The sequence below is a fragment of the Typopeltis vanoorti genome, chromosome 13 (assembly GCF_054136105.1).
Source record: "Typopeltis vanoorti isolate ZY-2024b chromosome 13, IOZ_Tvanoo_1.0, whole genome shotgun sequence".
Lineage (NCBI taxonomy): Eukaryota > Metazoa > Arthropoda > Arachnida > Uropygi > Thelyphonidae > Typopeltis > Typopeltis vanoorti.
In genome coordinates, this window is record NC_143561.1 from 128,869,967 (window position 1) to 128,888,460 (window position 18,494).

General features: G+C 35.7%; 1 protein-coding gene across 1 annotated transcript in view; it reads left to right on the forward strand.

Annotated features, from left to right (window-relative positions):
* Window positions 1-18,494, forward strand: part of LOC150100532 (uncharacterized protein CG43867-like) — a 552,783-nt gene that overhangs the window by 263,388 nt on the left and 270,901 nt on the right. Inside the window, exon 13 of the mRNA XM_090402673.1 lies at window positions 17,732-17,801. Within this exon, the coding sequence (XP_090258799.1) occupies window positions 17,732-17,801 (70 nt within the window). The remainder of the gene's footprint in view (window positions 1-17,731; window positions 17,802-18,494) is intronic.

Here is an 18,494-nt window from a genome sequence, read left to right on the forward strand (position 1 = left end):
GGTTTTCAACTTTATTGTGGTCTCATCAGTGGGAGTTAGACTTTGGTCACCAAAATCTTGGTTTTTCTCTAGGCCTTTTTTTTTTCCATCCTTGCATCAAACATCTGCTTTGCTAATCTTCCTCATCCATTATGTTTAAGTGCCCATTCTGCCTGGGATTAGATGTGCTAATACATTCTTGAATGCTAACAATATAACTTTCATTTCTGATGCCATCTGTTCACCCCCATATTTTTATAATAATAATAATAATGATATTATTATTATTATTATCAGACCTCCGTGAAGTCAACAGAATCATTGCTGAAAGTCCCTGCTCTCACAAAGAAAGTTAATGGAGCCATATCCATCTATCCACAGCTACTATGCTTACAGAACTTAGGCAATGCATTTTACTTACCAACCACTCTTCATGGAAAGAACCTGTTTCATTTCCTTGCTCATTTCCTCCATATACTGCAGAAATGCCTCTTGTTCTTCTCTTGCTCCCTCCCTCTATTCTATGAAAAATCCTCTTCATATTATTCTTGTAACAGCCCCTCAACAACTTGTACAGATTATGCAATTTACATTCCCTTAGTCTGTTTTTATATCCCACATTCCATACACACAACACTGACTTAGTGAATCTTATCTGGATCCTCTCTGAGATATAATCATCCTCTTGATCAGCAGACCAGATTTATGCACAGTATTTCATATGCTGATCAGGGCCTTATACAAGCAAAGTATCACCTCTTATTTCTGCATGTTGAGGTCCTCCTCATCATTGCCATAATCTTTCGTGATGTTCTCACAGTTTTAGCAATGTGACCCATAAATTCTCAAGTGTCTATCCACCATCACTCTGAGATCTTTCATCTCTTCCATCCCCTTTGACAGATCCTTGGAACTCCACTAGTGACCTTTCACTTTTGGAATACCACTTTCCCCATTAATTGTATATCTTCACCCCATTCCTTCCCACCAGATTTCAAGACCTTACACCCTTCAATATTAAAGTGATAACTCCATTCACTTGACCACTTACACAGTCTGTTGTGATTCTCCTTTAAGACCACAACACTGGCTCTGCTTCTCATTCCCACCTTTACATTGTCCATAAACAACTCCATATATCCAGTTATATTTGTCCAAATATTATTAACTTCTGACCTCCATGGAGTTAGAGACTCATCACGGGAGGTACACACTATCACACACAATGTTCATCCAACCATGCTTTAAACTGATTCAGTGTGTCTACATTTGCAACAAACTCAAGCAATGCATTCCACTCATCTACCACTCTCCATTCAAAGAACCTTCTCCTCACTCCTCTGCTCACACCCTGTTTATACAATTTCAAGTGATGGCCTCTTGTTCTACCCTCCCCTTCTTGCATTCTATGAAAAATCTCTTCCATGTTGACCTAATAACAACCCTTGACTAACTTATATTTCTCAATTATTCCCCCCCCCCCCCTTCACCTCCTATTCACAAGGCTCTGCAACTTATATTCTCTCAATCTGTCCTCGTACTCCATATTCCAAAGACCACTGATCACCTTTGTGAATCTTCTCTGGAACCTTTCCAACATATCCTCATCACCAGGAGACCTCGCAACCAAATCTACGCACAATCCACATGAGGCCTGATCATGGCCTTTGGCATCAAAACCTCTGGTTCTGGATGACCACGGTTCTCCTCTGATCTTCCACTATTTTCTGTAAAAGCTCTTCAACATTGATCTTAAAACAACCCCTTACTAACATGTAGGTCTCTATCATATCACCCCTCTTTCTCCTATCCACTAGACTCTGTAAATTGCATCTTCTCAACCTTTCCTCATATTCGACATTCCAGAGATCAGAAACTACTTTAGTCAGTCACCTCTGAAACCTTTCCAACATCTCTTCATCCTTTTGAAAACCAGGTGACCAAATCTGTACACAAATAGTCCATATGTGGCCTAATCAAGGGCTTATACAGTGGAAGCAGAATCTCCTTACTTGTACAAGTCAATATCCTCTGCATCATTTCCAGCATTTGTTGCATTGTCCTCAAAATTTTAGCAGTGTGTCCTCTAAATTTTAGATCCTTATCCACTATCATCCCAAGATATCTTATTTCCTCCACCTCCAACAATATATCCCCACCAAGTGTTAATTCTATATCCAATCTTTGTTTCCCAAATTTTAAAACCTTGCATTTTGCAACATTGAACTGGAATCCCTATTCTCGTGCGCATTTACTCAATCTATTCAAGTCTTCTTGTAAGGCCATAACATCTTTTCTACTCTTCACAGTTCATCCCAACTTTAAATCATCTACAAACTACTGAATATCCTCATCCAAATCTCTGCCAATATCATTAACATATAGGTTAAACAGCAATGGCCCTAAAACAGACCCCTAAGGCACACCACTGGTGACTTTCCTCTTCTGGAATATTATTCCCCTCTACACAACTTGCTGATACCTATCAAATAGCCAGTCTCCAACCAATTCACTAATCTAATATCCAACCCCATCTGCTCTAGTTCACTATCAACTTATAATGCGATAATTTATTGAAACCCTCTCCTTTGTCCTTATTGTAATAAGTAAGTAGATTACTAAAACATGATCTTCATTTAGTAAATCCATGCTGTCCCTCAAAGATAATACCATTGTTGTCAACCCAATTCTGGATCCTGGTTCTTCTCACCACCTTCTCCAACATCTTAACCACAGCATCTGACACACAGATTGTCCTACAATTTATTGCTAGAGTTCTATCACCTTCCTTATGAAGCAGCACAATCTTGCCCTCCTTCCACTCCTTTGGAACTCAACCCAGTGCAAGACTCATATATAAAAACTATGTCAAGGCAGATGCCAATTCCCTGGCACATTACTTCAAAATATGTGGTGATATATTATTAAATCCTACAGCCTTATTAACATCAAGTTTTCTCTATTCCCCATATACCTCTTGCTCACTTACAGTCATTCTTTCCTTCTCATTATCAACTGATCCAAAACTCTCCATGATCTCACATTCACAAGAATGAAAGATCTTTATGAACTTCTCGTTAAGTATCTCCACTATATCTTCTGCAGCAGTTGTTCTTGTACCATTTTCTCCAATCAGTATCATCCTTCCCTAATATATATATATATTTTTTTTTTTTTTTTGCTGACTACATATCAAAAGAACACCCTAGGATTATTTTTGGCTTCATTAACTAACTGCTGCTCATACTTCACTTTTGCTACCCTTACCAACCAAGTCACCCTCCATTTCACACTAACTTATTTAACCTTCTGACCCTTGGAATACATTTAGACACTGCTTCTACTAGACAGTTCTTGTATATCCCCCAAGCTGCATTGATCTCCTTTCCAGCTAACTTCTCATTCATGCTACTCCTGCAAGCTGTCTCCTAAGTTTTTCATAATCACCAACCTTGTAGTTCCACATATACCCTTTCATCATACTGCTGGCAACAACCCAGGCAATCACTTCATGCCATTCTCAGCAGCTAGAGGGTGATTTGATGCCTCATTTATAACTACATCCTCTGATGAGATGATCAAATCCAAGACCCTCAATCCTTGTGTTCCCTTGGTTACATATTGTCTGAGGTGGTTGTCCCTCAAAAACTCAAACTCATTTTCTTTACTTCCAATTGCTATCTCATCATCCCAGTTTATATTTCCATAACTAATATTGCTCATGATGATCAATCTTTTCTTATTTGCTTGGCTAATTTAATTATACATTTCATGATCACTACCATCCATTTTACCAGGTCTATAACAACATCTGACTACGTATTTCATTCTATTCACCTCTATATCACACCATACTATCTCAAAACCACTGGCACTATTTCTCTCTTGCATCTCTACCTTGTATGGAAATAACTCTTTCTCTATCATCAATAGCACTTCCCCTCCTCCTTTTTACCTTTTCTATCTTCATGAAATACATCATATCCTTCCATCTCTATTCTTGAGTCAACAGAATCAACTAATGTAACCATTTCATTTGCCTTGAAACACATCATACCTTCCATTTCTTACACTTCTAGCATTTGTATGCAAACATAGCCATTTTCATTCTTGGATCTGTAGTTAGTTCTACTGATATCACTTATTTGATGTGACTTCTCCATACTTAACTTGAGCTATTTCTTTTTTTTCTTTATTCATCTTAGAACCTTCTTCAAATCCAACTGTTTTCTCTTGATCCCAGGTCCTCCTCTTCCCTTTTTGGTCTACATGCACATTCATATCCTCTTGGAACATCAGTCTTTCTCATGCTGTGTTCCCCTGTCCACCCTGAAACCTCCCTGTTTCGCTGTCTTTCTTGCACACCTGTTCTCTCATTCTCTATACTCATGCCACTCACTTCTTCCTTCATAACCACCTCTTCAATCTCTCCTGTCTTACTCTCCCATTCCTCCACATTGCTTCCCACTTGATCAGATTCAGTCTTTGATTCACTTCTCTACCTCCCAGCAGCAGTCTCTCCAAGTGACTCACACCAAAGCATTCAAATGCAGTTCATCATTCTTATACAACTTCATCCTTCAAACTTGTTCCACACATTAACAAACTGCACTCCTTTGTCCTCGCACATTTTTGCTAACATATCATTCATAATTCTTGCTCTCTGCCTCATTTCTCACCACTGTCATGCCTGGGCAACACATTTACTACCTTTCCTATCACACTATTATCTTTTATCTGTCTCAACAACCTCCTGATATTCAATCTGATGTGTTTTTTGTTCCCAGTCAAATCATTTGTCCTTATTACAACTACAAACTCTTTTGCTCGCTTACTTTTCATATCCAATGCCTCAATCACTCTACTTATTCTATGTCCAGGAAAACAAATCTTGTACATACTCTTATCCAGCACACCTCTAATAATTGAATCACCATACAATGCCACTCGTGTGTCTTTCATTACCTCTTTTATACCAGTATTATTCATTTTCATCATTTTCGCTCTTCCATACATATCTTGAATTCTCTTAACTTCTTTCCACATCTATTTCACCTCTTGCTTCATCTTAACCATCTCAACTTTCAAATCTTGCATCACATTTTCGCTCTCTTTCACTCTCTCAGTTTTGTTGCCAGCCATACACACATGTTCACAGTCAGTGTTACATCAGATGAGCACTCATCCTCCTCATGGCATTCTCACTACTAACACTTTCAGTTATCAACACATTAGCACTCATCAAGTCCTCATTCGACTCACACTTCACACATACCCTCCTTCCATCCGCCTTATATATCCATAAATTATCTACATTATCGAACAAATACACATAACACACCTCACATTTCATGAAAGGACTGAAATCAAAATTAAATTCCGGCATGGACAAAGTTGCTGCCATCTTTTCTTCGCTGGTTTCTATACTAAGCTCTAATTTTAACGAATCCATGAACAAACTTGAAGAAACAAGCCCCCACACACACACACGCGCACGCACTAAAAACACTGCAAGCACAAATTTAAATCAACTCTTACTCATAAATACACACTTATTTACAATTAATTATTCCAAAAAACTTATCTGAAACATGAGCCTTCTATACACACCACTACTTCTTTCAAGACACTAGCGACACATTCAAGGCTTTTTTTCAAATTCCTAATGTCTCTCCATTATTTTCTAAAACTAAACTGGTCTTTTCTTAGATTTTATCTCTTATTCTTCTTGCTATTTTCTTTTCAGAAAACTTTGAACAGTGACACAATAATGTATTTCTTTGTAGTTACTATCCTCCCTTCTGAAGCTTCCTTTATATTACTTAAATTAAGGGTATATTAAATCCCACATAGTTTTAAAACCGAATAAGAAACTCAAAGATTGGAATCAGAGAGTTTCATGCCGAATATAGTAAACTATAAAGTATCGGCGATACTAGCGTTAGCAAATGCAAGTGATCCTAGTACGTAGTACAATACTGGGCAGCTCGTTGCAAAGGTGGGGGAAGTTCAGATCACTATTCTTAGGTATTTTCCATAATGTAAAAACTTCCTTTATATATTGAAAGAGTCATCCCCTTAGTCCAGTTCAGGTATTACCTTCTTTGATTCCAAACATAGTCCAGAGATGTCATACAACCATTTCGATCCTAAATCACTAGAAACTATAATCAATTCAGCAGGCAAATCATCTTGTCCTAGGGGATTTTATATTCTTCATCTTCCTTAATTCTTCTTCAACCTCAGCTAAAAGTATTTCACTATTATCTCTCTCTCTCTCTCATCTCAATATTCATTCCAGTTTATTTCAATATTACTTTTACAGATTGCAAAATAATGATAATAAAAATAAAATTATCACACTACTCTGAAACCTCTAATTTTGAATCATAAAATTAAAGTTAAATTAAAATCTTAACTAGAAATATATGTAAGGATGTTGCAATAAATATACATTACTAAACATATTACCACTGATATATTTATATATATATTTATAGGCTTTTGCTACTTTGAAAATGACAATGAATATGTAAATATCAAAGAAAATGTTTTCTTTAGTAAACACGAGAACATGTTTACTAAAGAAAACAAAGTCCTAAATCAAATAAACAAGCAGTACACAAATATCATGGTTATTTAGCACAAAAAATATTCAGTACCCTAACTCTAATCCATAAAAAATTAAGCCAGTTCAAGCAAATACAAACACTGATCAAACAAAGAATATTTATTTTTCTTCAAAAATAAGGAAACTCTGTTAAGAAAAAAAAAAGTATAAATTCTTAGTTTAGGTAACAGTTCCTCCGAGAATGGCTGTATTCAGGGATCCAATCTTATATGTAAAGTGTAAAACTTAATAATGCTTTAAGTACGCTTTTTCTTTAGTTTGTTCCAAAACAAACTGTATAATGGACAATTGTACTTATATGTACTGTATGTGATGATGATGTAACATTATGAGGGGGACTGAAAAGTTCTGATAATGAACTTTCATGATGAAATGAACCTCCCACAGTGAGTCTGCTAACTCCATGGAGGGTGCAGTAATAATAATAATAATAATAAATACCTGAACAAAAATGATATTCAAAAAGGACGGATCCTACTGGAAATGACCCAGCTCGGAGAATGGATACGATTCAGATATGGACACAAAAACGGAAAAAATAAGATACCTAATATTTGGAAACTAGCAACATGGAATGTTAGAAGTACACACCATAAAATACAAGAATTAGACCAAACCTTGGAAAAACAAAAAATAAAGATAGCTACCATTACAGAATCAAAGAAAAAACAAAAAGGAATAGATGAAACCGAGAATATATCTATTTTTAAAAAGGGAGTAAAGATGGAAGAAAGGGCAAAGTCATGCATAATGATGTTCATACATAAAACTTTAAGAAGAAGAAATATTATACATTACAACTACTGGAATGATAGAATCATAGAGACAAGACTAAAGATACATAGAGGATATTTAACAATAATTAGGCACTTATGCCCCAGAAGAGGGAAAAGAAGAATCAAGAACTACAAAAGATTATAAATCAAATAAACCCTTCTGATTATATTATAATAATGGGTGACTTAAATGCAAGAATTGGTAATACCCCATATAAACCCAATCTAGGACCAATAGGAGAACCAATATATAATAATAATGGGAAGAGATTAAGAGCATTCACCCTATACAACAATTATAGAATAACGAATACCTACTTTAAACATAAAGATATTCTCAGATTTACCTGGCAGGCATGAAATACAAAAAGCATCATAGACTATATAATAGTTAATATAAAATTATCAAATATGATCATAGACACCAGAGTATACAGAGGAGCAGCAATAGCGTCAGGCCACTACTTACTGGTAGGGAAAATTAAATGGAGACCAAGATGGGAGGGAAGGAAAAAAACCAAAAGAAAATAGAAACACAGAACTATATAAGATTAAACTCTTAAATGATGAGAATATCAGAGGCTTGTATCAGAATAGAATTAGGGATTGGTTGAGTAAAATCGAGGAAAGTAGAACAGTGGAAGAAGAATGGTCAAACATCAAATATATATTAGAAAATACTACAAGACAGAGTTTGGGAACAAAAAGAAAATGGACAAGACACAGAGGTCTAAGACAATGGGATGAAGAGATCAAACAGATAATTGAAGAAAACAAGATAGCTTATAAACAATGGCTAAATTTAAAGACAGATGAATCATTCATTGAATATAAAAGGAAAAGAGCAAAGAAAACATCTAGGGGGAAAAAAATAGAGAAACGTGAAAATTTTATAGCAAAATTAGAGGTCTAAGTACATTAAAAAGACCTAAAACATATACAATCCTCAAACAAATGAATAACGATTTAAAAGAAAACAAAAATTGATATAATCGAACCAGAAACCTGGCAGGAATATTTCCAGATGTTATGGCATGATAACTTGAAATACAACATCAGTAATATAGATGAATTTACATATGAAGAACTACAAAACACCCTCAAACAAAGCAGAACAGACAAGTCACCAGGAGAAGATAATATCAACACAGAACATATTAAATTTGCAGGTAAAAAATTTAATACTAGATTTATAAAACTTATAAACCAAATATACAAAGAGGGAAAATCCCCAAAAAGCTGGGGTAGAGCTCTAGTGATCCCAATTTACAAAAAAGGACAAAAAACAGTTGCAATAACTATCGTGGCATCAGCCTCCTCAATACAGGTTATAAAATCTATGCAAAGATGTTAACAAACAAATTAATATCCTATATAGAATCACAGCTGGAAGAAGAACAGAACGGATTTCGTGAGGGAAGATCATGTATAGACTTGGCTTTTATTTTTAAAATAATTATAGAAAAACATAGAGAATACAATATTGAAACACATAGCTTTCATTGATTATATAAAAGCATTTGACAAAATTTTGAGAAATAAACTATTGGAAACTCTAAAGGAATATCACATTCCAAACCAACTATTGAACATATACCAAAATAATAGCAATAAAGCAAAATGATACCATATCTACTTGGAAACCAATAAATAGAGGAGGAGTCAAGGCTGTCCTTTATCACCCATATTATTTAACATATACAGTGGTGCCTTGGTTAATGACAGTAATCCGTTCCAGGATTACTCACTATCTAAGGGGCGATTCCCCATAAGATTTAATTAAAAATGGATTAATTTGTTCCGGCTCCTCCCCACAACCATAGTACACATTAAAAATGCAGATAAAACTCATTTAAAATGTCATAAAAATATGGTAAATATCATTTATTTATTATACGGTATATTTACTTGCTACAAAAAAATTAACATTAATAAAACGAATTGTTCATAAAAACAGTTTATAATTATCAATCTTCACCAGAAGGACAATTGGGCTCACTTCAGAGTTTTTTGAGAAATGGACCAGTAAAAAACATGTCTAGGGTTGTTTGCTTATGCCACTTTTTTAAAATGTTTCTGAAAAACTGCATGGACTTTTCATTAAATAGATCTGCAGTTCTGATAACCTCAGATTTGTTTGAATTCCATTTCATAGCAACATTTTGAACTTCCTCCCACTCTGCCAAAACATTTTTGATTTCAGCAGTCGTAATTTGTTCTTTCTCTCCATCCTCATCTTTAGATGAAATTTCCATTTCCTTTTCTTCTCATTGCTGCTTGAAAAGTTCTTTTAGCTCGTCAGTAGTCAGTTCTCGGTCATGCATCTTCAATAATTCTTCAACTTCTTCCTCTACTTCCAAGTTAAGATCATGAACAGTTGCCACAATATCCTTTACAAATTTGTGTCTTTCATCTGAAGTTTCTTCAGGAAGGACACAGTTTCCTCCATGCTGCTTTTGAGACATTTCATTGTTACTTCTTGCCAAGCCTTTACAATTAGCCCAATTGCTATGACAATGTTGAATTCTTCCTTCCAAAATTTTCTTAGGGTTAAGTTGATAGCCTCACACATTTCAAAGCACCTGGTAAAAAGTGCCCTTGTGTAAAGTTTTTAAAATTTGCAATTATCAGCTGATCCATAGGTTGAATCAGAGATTAGTCTTGGGAGGAAGAAAAATCACCTTGATAAAATCTAATTCCTCTGGTAGCTCTTCTTGTATGCCCGTTGGATGGCCAGGTGCGTTATCCAAGGTTAAAATGGCTTTTAAAGGCAGGTTGTTTTGTTCAAGATAGGCTTTGACAGTTGGTCCAAACACTTCACGAATCCAGTCTCTAAATTCTATTCTTGTGACCTAGGCTTTGCTGTTAGACTTCCACAAAACACCGAGATTGGATTTAGAGACATTCAACATTTTGAATGCTCACAGATTCTCTGAGTGGTAGATTAACATTGGTTTTACCTTGCAGGCTGCACTTGCATTTGCTGCTAAAAGCAATGTTAACCTGTCATTCATTGGTTTATGCCCAGGAAGTGTTTTTTCTTCTTTTGTGATAAATGTCCTATTGGGCATTTTCTTCCAAAATAACCCAGTCTCATCACAATTGAAGACTTGTTAAAATAAGTATTCTCCTTCTTTAATTCTTGTAAAGCTATTGACAAATTTATCTGCTGCTGCTTTGTCAGCACTAGCTGCCTCTCCATGTCTGATTACACTATGAATTCCTGTTCTTTTTTTAAAGTTGTCAAACCAACCTCTGCTACCTTTGAAATCATCATCATCTACCTCAGAACTTGATCCCGAAGTTTTCTTTTTCAAATCTTGATAAATCTATTTAGCTTTCTGACAGATTGCATTTTGAGATGTAGTATCGACCGCCATTTCTCTTTCTTTGATCCAAATTAGTAATAGATTTTTCCATTTGCTCAAAAAGAAGCCCTCTGACATTCAACCTTGAAGTTCCCTTAGCAACCTTAGCTACCATAAGTTCTTCTTTCTTAGCCAAAATGGTTGATATTGTAGAATGACTGGTTTCATATATTTGAGCTATCTGCATAACTTTCACACTTTCATGATGTTTTGCTATTATTTCTTTCTTCTGTTCAATAGAGAAAATTTTTCTGTTTTTTTTTTTCCCCTCACTAGCTTTCTTTTTGGGACCCATTTTATCACACTGTAAAAAAAATTCACTTTATAAAAAAAAAAGATACGCAAAATACAGTATTATTACAAATTGTACAACACCAAGACAAGGGATACAAATAAAATATCATCACCTGAAGTTCAAAAAAAAAAATTTTTGAAATAAAAGTTAACAGTTAAATTTGAAACCTGCAATTTTTGACTTAGTTCATTTTGCTTGTAAGGTGACAATATTAGATACAGCACTTATCGTAACATACACTGATTAGCAGCTTTTAGATACAATGATTATTATACAGATGAGATTTGATTTTGCCTTTTGATGGTGAACAAACGGTGACACGCACCTGGCGATTTATTGTTTATATGAACCAACACATAAAAAAGAAATGCTTAAATATTCATTTTCATCATAAAACGCATTTATAACCACAAATTTTAAAATAAAGCACAGTACACTACAAAAAAAGAAACAATAAATGGAAAACGTAAACAGCTGGCTATGATGGGTCAAACATATCTGAGCTTCACAGCCGTACCGCATGGCTGTTCTCTATTCAACAATGTCTTCCCGCCTGTGGATGAGTGTGATCGGAAAATTCCAGTTTTTTAGATCGGATAGAGGTTCACATAATCGAGAGTCGTTAACCAAAGCCTGTGTCGTTAACCAAGAGATTTTGTTCTTACAGCCACTCGTCATTAACCAAGTATGTTGTTATCTGAGGCCGTTGTTAACCAAGGCACCACTGTATATGGACAATATTATCAAAAAATGGAGAGAAGTAAATACATGTGGCTTCCAAATTAATCGACATACAAAAATAGACACGCTACTCTTTGCTGATGATCAGATCATCTTTGGAAAGACTGAAGACGAAATGCAGAAATCAATCTATAATATAAATAATATTATACTACAATATGGCCTGGAAAAATCAATAGAGAAAGCTAAATCATGGCTTTTCATGGAGATAACCCTGTCAGAAGTAAAATAGTAATAAATAATAAAATAATTGAGCAAGTTAATGATTTCAAATACCTAGGCTGTAAACTATCTTACATAAATTGAAATAGATATTGATTTTAAGATGACAAACTTTATAAAAATCACTGGATTAATTAACAGAACCTTTAAACCTAATTATGTACAGAAACTCACAAGACTTAGTCTACAAAACAATAGCCAAACCTACACTATTATGTGGAAGTGAGATATGGACATTTGGAGAAAGAGATATATAGAGAATTCAGGCAGCAGAAATGAAATTCCTTAGAAAAACAGAAAAACTGACTCTATTAGATAAAAAAAGAAATAGTGAAATAATTAAAAATCTTAAAATTAATTCCATAACAAACTCAGTAATTAAATATAGGAAAAACTGGCTAGACTATATAGCAAGAATGCAGAGAGAAAGATTACCAAAAAGATCTTAACATATAAGCCTAGAGGAACAAGAAATAAGGGATGACCAAGAAGAAGATGGACCGAGTTCAGAACAGGCCACTTCGCTTAGAACCTGGATAAGAAGAAGAAGAAAAATGATATTAAAGCAACTGATATAATCACAAGAAAGAACATATTGTGGGGAATATGTAGAATATATCTTAGGAGGACATGTGGAATAATGTATAAGTTATATGGTTCTACCTCGGTTTCTTCATGGTGGTTATTGCAACTTTTCAGCACTACCTCGTACATAACTGTGTTAACTATATACCTCATACCTTGGGTGAGCTGTTATGCTTAGGTTAGACATATGATTATTCAAAATTGCATATTATAATATGAAATTTAAGTATTATTATTATTACGGGTGACTCCAGGGAGTCCTTAGACTCATCGAGGGAGGCCCTAAACATCGTGTCCATCACAACTATTCGACATTCACACAGTATCTATCATACTTTGCCTTGAATTCATTCACTGTCATAGCACCCACAATAGACTCTGGCAGCTTATTTCACTCATTCGCCACTCTAAAAGTAAAAAACCCAGCTCTAACACCCTTACTAACCACACTCTTGCCCAGCTTCCATGGATGTCCCCTAGTCCTCCCACCACCAGTTCTGTTCTCAAAAATATCCTCTGAATTAATCCTATAGAAACCCTTCAGCAATTTGAATGTCTCAATCATATCGCCCCTTTTCAGCCTATCAACCAATTTCTGCAACCCACAAATCTTCAACCTGTTTTCATAAGGTTCATTCCATAGACTTGCTATCATCTTGGTCACTCACCTCTGGATCCTCTCAACCTCCTCCCCATCAAGAAGAAACCTAGGTGACCAGATCTGGGCACAGCAGTTGAGATGGGGTCTTATCAAGGCTCAATATAGAGGAACAATAACTTGTTTGTCTCTGCTTGTTAAAGTATTTTTCAGCATCCAAGTGATTTGATGAGCTGATTTAGCCACTTTTGCAATGTGATCCCTAAACTTCAACTCCCTATCCACCAACACTCCCAAGTCCCTGGCCCATCAATCTCCTGGAGTACAGTTCCACCAATATGATATATTGCTGCTAATCTTTTCACCCCAAAATGCATAACCTTACATTTTGCCACATTAAATTGACATCCATTCTCCTTAGCCCAGACCTCTAATCTATCCAAATCATCCTGCAAAATTTTGACATCTTCTGCATTTACTATTGCCCTACCCAACTTTGCATCATCAGCGAACAAATGAACTGTTCCACTTCGATCCTTCTCCATATCGTTAATGAACAAATTAAACAGCAGTGGTCCGAGAACAGAACCCTGCGGCACACCACTAGTCACAGGCTGTCTTTTGTACTCTATTCCGAATAAAGTACTCATTGGTATCTCTCCATCAACCACCCTCCTATCCATCTCACCAACCCTATATCCATTCCCATATGTTGCAGTTTACGGATTAGAATTCCATGTGGTAACCTGTCAAAGGCCTTAGCCAGGTCCAGTAGTATCACTGTAAACCCATTACCCTTATCCAGTTCAGCCGTCACTGTGTTATAAAACCTGAGCAAGTTACTGAGGCATGATCTACCCTTCACAAAAACCATGCTGTCCTCCATACAGTATCTCATTTTCATGAATCCATTCCTGTATTTTTCCCTTGACTACTTTCTCCAAGACCTTGACAATGACTCCTGATATGCTGATCGGTCGGTAATTTGCAACAGTGGTCTTGGATCCTCCTTTATGCAGTGAAACTATTTTCCCCTCTTTTCACACCTTCGGGACTAAACCAGACCCGAGACTCAGATTAAACAATATGGTCAAGGGCACTGACAATTCTTTAGTCGCTTCACGTAAGACCTATGCTGGTATACCATTCACTCCCACAGATGTAATCTGTGGGAATGAATGGTATACCAGAATGATTACAGAACCTTAATCCTCACATTAAGGTTCTGTAATAGACTATTCACCTCCACATCATTCATCGCAATTCCCATATAAACTAATGGTTCCTTCATTCTTTCAATATCACCACCTGGATGATATACTCTTGCAAAGTGCTCATTCAGTGATTCCACTATATCGACTGATTCAGTGACCTCCCTACCATCGGCATTCCTTAAAATCATTCTGCCGTGTACAGTTTTTCCTTTACTTGCTGCATATTGAAAGAGCTGTTTGGGGTTCTCTTTAGTTTGCATGACTAATTTCCTTTCATAGTCCACTTTTGCTTTTCTTACCACACTTGTTACCCTTCTGGCCTGTGCTTTATACCACTCATGTGCCTGCAGGTCACCTTTCTCTTTAAATTCCTTCCATAGTTGTTTCTTTGTTTGCAACTCAAGTTTAATGGTGTTATTCATCCATTTAACCCGTACGTGATTTACTATTCGGACTCTAGGTATACAGTCAGCCATAACCTCCTGCAAACACTCCTTGATCTCTTCCCATGCCCTATCAACATCCAGCCCTTGCTGTTTTACATGCCATGGCACTGAACCAAGCAATCTCCTAAGCTTTCATACTTGCCAGCACGGTAATTCCACATGTACCCTGTCTTAATCGAAAATTTCGCACATTTAGCCACCTCCCAGGTCAAGACCCTATGATCACTCTCACCAATAGGTGACAATATAGTCATATTCATTACAGTCAAATTCTCAGATGCTATTACTAAGTCAAGCACTCTCGAACCCCCTAGTATTTTCCATTACATACTGTCTCAGATAGTTATCCCTTAGTAACTGAATAAAATCCAGTTCCTTCCTCACATGTGTCCTCTTCTCCTTCCAATCGATGTTACCATAGTTGAAATCTCCCATAATAATTACTCTCCTTCCACTCATTTCATCAATTCGTCTATGCATACTATCTCCACCATCTATTCCATCACCTGGCCTATAGCAGCACCCAACTGTACATTTTGTTCCGTTAGTCTCAATCTCACACCTAATAGCCTCAAATGAGCTCTTTTCACTATCCTGCAATACAACTTCTATTCTCCTTGACTGCAGTTCATCAGCTGTCATTAATAACACTCCCCCCCCCATTTTAGTCTCTCTGTCCCTCCTGAACACACTATACCCTACACATTCTATCCCACTAACTATATCATCATCTGTCAGCCATGTTTTACTAATGCCAATAACCTGTGGCCATGAAGAGCCAACCAAGGCCAAAAATTCTCCCTTCTTGTTCCTAATAAGAGATTATAAGAGATGAAGGAACACTAACAGAAGAATTATATTCTATTCTCCAACTATTGATCAGCAATGGATATAATAAAAAAATAGCACAAAGAATACTACTCTCTAAACTACAGATCCATGACATTCATTACAGAGCTCAATTTCCATCCCTTTTATTGGTGAGCTTTCATGAAAAATTGCAAATCTCTTGAAATCTAATGACATTAGAGTGTCCTTGAAACCCATTATGAAAGTATGAAATTTGTTATGCTCACCCAAGGACCACTATCCTATCAACAAACATCCTGGAGTTTACAATATTCCATGTTCTTGTGACCTCAGTTACATAGGGCAAACATCGAGAAGTTTAGAAATAAGACAAAAGGAGCATTTTGGCCTGGCATTCCATTTCTCCAACATTTATTTGCAACTCATCCTTATCCTATTCACCACAATGCTGAATAGGATAAGAGCTCCATGCCATACATAGAAGACTACTTCAGCTCCTGCAACATCAAAGAGGCTACAATGGTAATCTACTCACAAGGCACTCTAAACAGAAACCAATGGATGATTTTGTGTGACATTTGGAAGTCACTCATTAGATCTTTAAACACATCAGACTTTAATTTTTCTGCAAACTATCGGATGCACCTGAACAATGACTGACTATGTGCCAGCATCCATGCTCCACATGTTTCTGTTGTGCTTGTATTCTTGTGTAATGGTTCCTACACATTTGGTGTTTTTTAGTGATGTAATGATTCTTATTTAATGCTTGCTGTATATTTGTATGTTCTTCCCAACCCAGATGAAGCCACTAGCTTAAGTGGTGAAACTAGGAAGTTTATTAAATAATTACTACCCATAAACCCAGTGTTAGTTATTTTTTATTACATTAGTTTTTTTGTCAAAAACAACATACTTATAATTTTTTGTTTTCATTAATATCATTATAAATGGCTCTTTCTCTCATTATAAATAATTAAAAATCTTTTCACACAGATATTTCAGCCTGAATCTAACATGCCATCATCAGTCCATAAGCACAAATAATGGATTATTTCCTTTCATGAGCTACATGCTAGAGCAGCATCATATAACAGGTACACTAATGGCATGACTTCCTAATGGCTCATTATCCTTCTCTATCTGTTGGAAACCTACTCATATTGGTAGGTATTTATATAAACAATCATGCCACCACCCAACCCGTACAGTATGGCATTCTCAAAACTGTTACTCACCGAGCCAGGGCTATTTGTTCAAATGACACAGCCCTTGAAACTGAGCTTAAGAACCTTTGCAACACCTTTTTAGTAAACATATAACAGATGGTAAATACATAAAAAATATACTTAAATAATTAAAAATGAAATAAAGTAAAAATAAATTAAAAAGTGGGGAGGATACTATTTATCAGGATGAGACACCCCCCCCCCCGACTGCTCACACTTAAAACGAACACCAATGTAACAGATGGGTATTAAACCAAAGGATGTTGTGGTCAGTGTACTCTCTGTGCCAAACCAGATTTTTCAGGCTTATTATGGATAATTAAGACTGGTGTGCTCTCGTTTTTCTACAGAACATCCTATTATCCAAAGGAAGAGCATGGGTAGTCACATTGAACCTGGCAGGGGGTGGGAAAGAAAGAGAGAGAATGTGTGTGTGTGTGTGTCCTGTTTATATTACCAAAAAGAGATTTTATTAATAGGAAACAATGCAGTACTATAGAAAGTAAGATTGTGGTTAGTATGGGTGTTAGGACTAGATTTTTTGCTGGGGGCTGAAAAATGAGTGGAATGATTTGCCAAGAGATATTGGTAAGTGCTTCTGTAGTGAATGAGTATAAAGAGAAGTATGATAGGTATGTGTGACTAAGGGTTAGCACAGGTTCCTTTGACTCCATGAAGATGCCTAAGAGGAAAAATAATAACATTTTATAAGTTCTTAAAATATTTTTAACCTTTGTATTAGTATAAATTATATTAAAGGATTTATCTGTTAATTATAACATGGAAGCTATTTATATATTTGTATTCATTCAGTTCTTTTTCGGTTATGTCTTCTAGATATCCACTGGCAAACGCACATATTACTTGACAGCAGATTCTATTAATGCAATGGAAGAATGGATCAAAGGTATATAATTTTTTTATACATTAAATTCATGAAGTAAATTTACTTTCAAAATGAATTCAGAAATTGCTTTTGCAAAAATAGTGTGTGTAATATATATATATATATATATATATATAATCCTAATCTTGTTTAATCAGAATTAATCAGCTTAAATATATTTAAGTAACTTAATGGTTGCACCTGTTTGACAACTCGTATAGCAGAGTATATAAGTTCTTTTCATTATACCCTTTGGTATCTATTTGGTCTAGCTACTCACTGATGAAGCCTCAAAAAAGGCTGAAACTGGTCTGGGTAGTGACCTCCCACCATAATGTAATAACAGCATACATTTCCTAGGAAATGTGTTTTTACATTATGGAAAATACCAAGAATAGCGATCGGAACTTTACCAACCTTTTCAACGAGTTGCCCGAGATTGTACTACGTACTAGGACTACTTGCATTGGCTCACGCTAGTGAGCCAATGCAAGTAGTCCTAGTACGTAGTTTTATATATAAACTATAAAAGTATCGCCGATACTTTTATAGTTTACTATATTCGGCATGAAACTCTCTGATTCCAATCTTTGAGTTTCTTATTCGGTTTTAAAACAATGTGGGTGTTTAATAGAATTAATCAGTTTAAAAATCTACAGATCGTTTGCTTTTGAAAATGCATGAGAAGTGAACAGTAGAGGAAATTGACAGCAG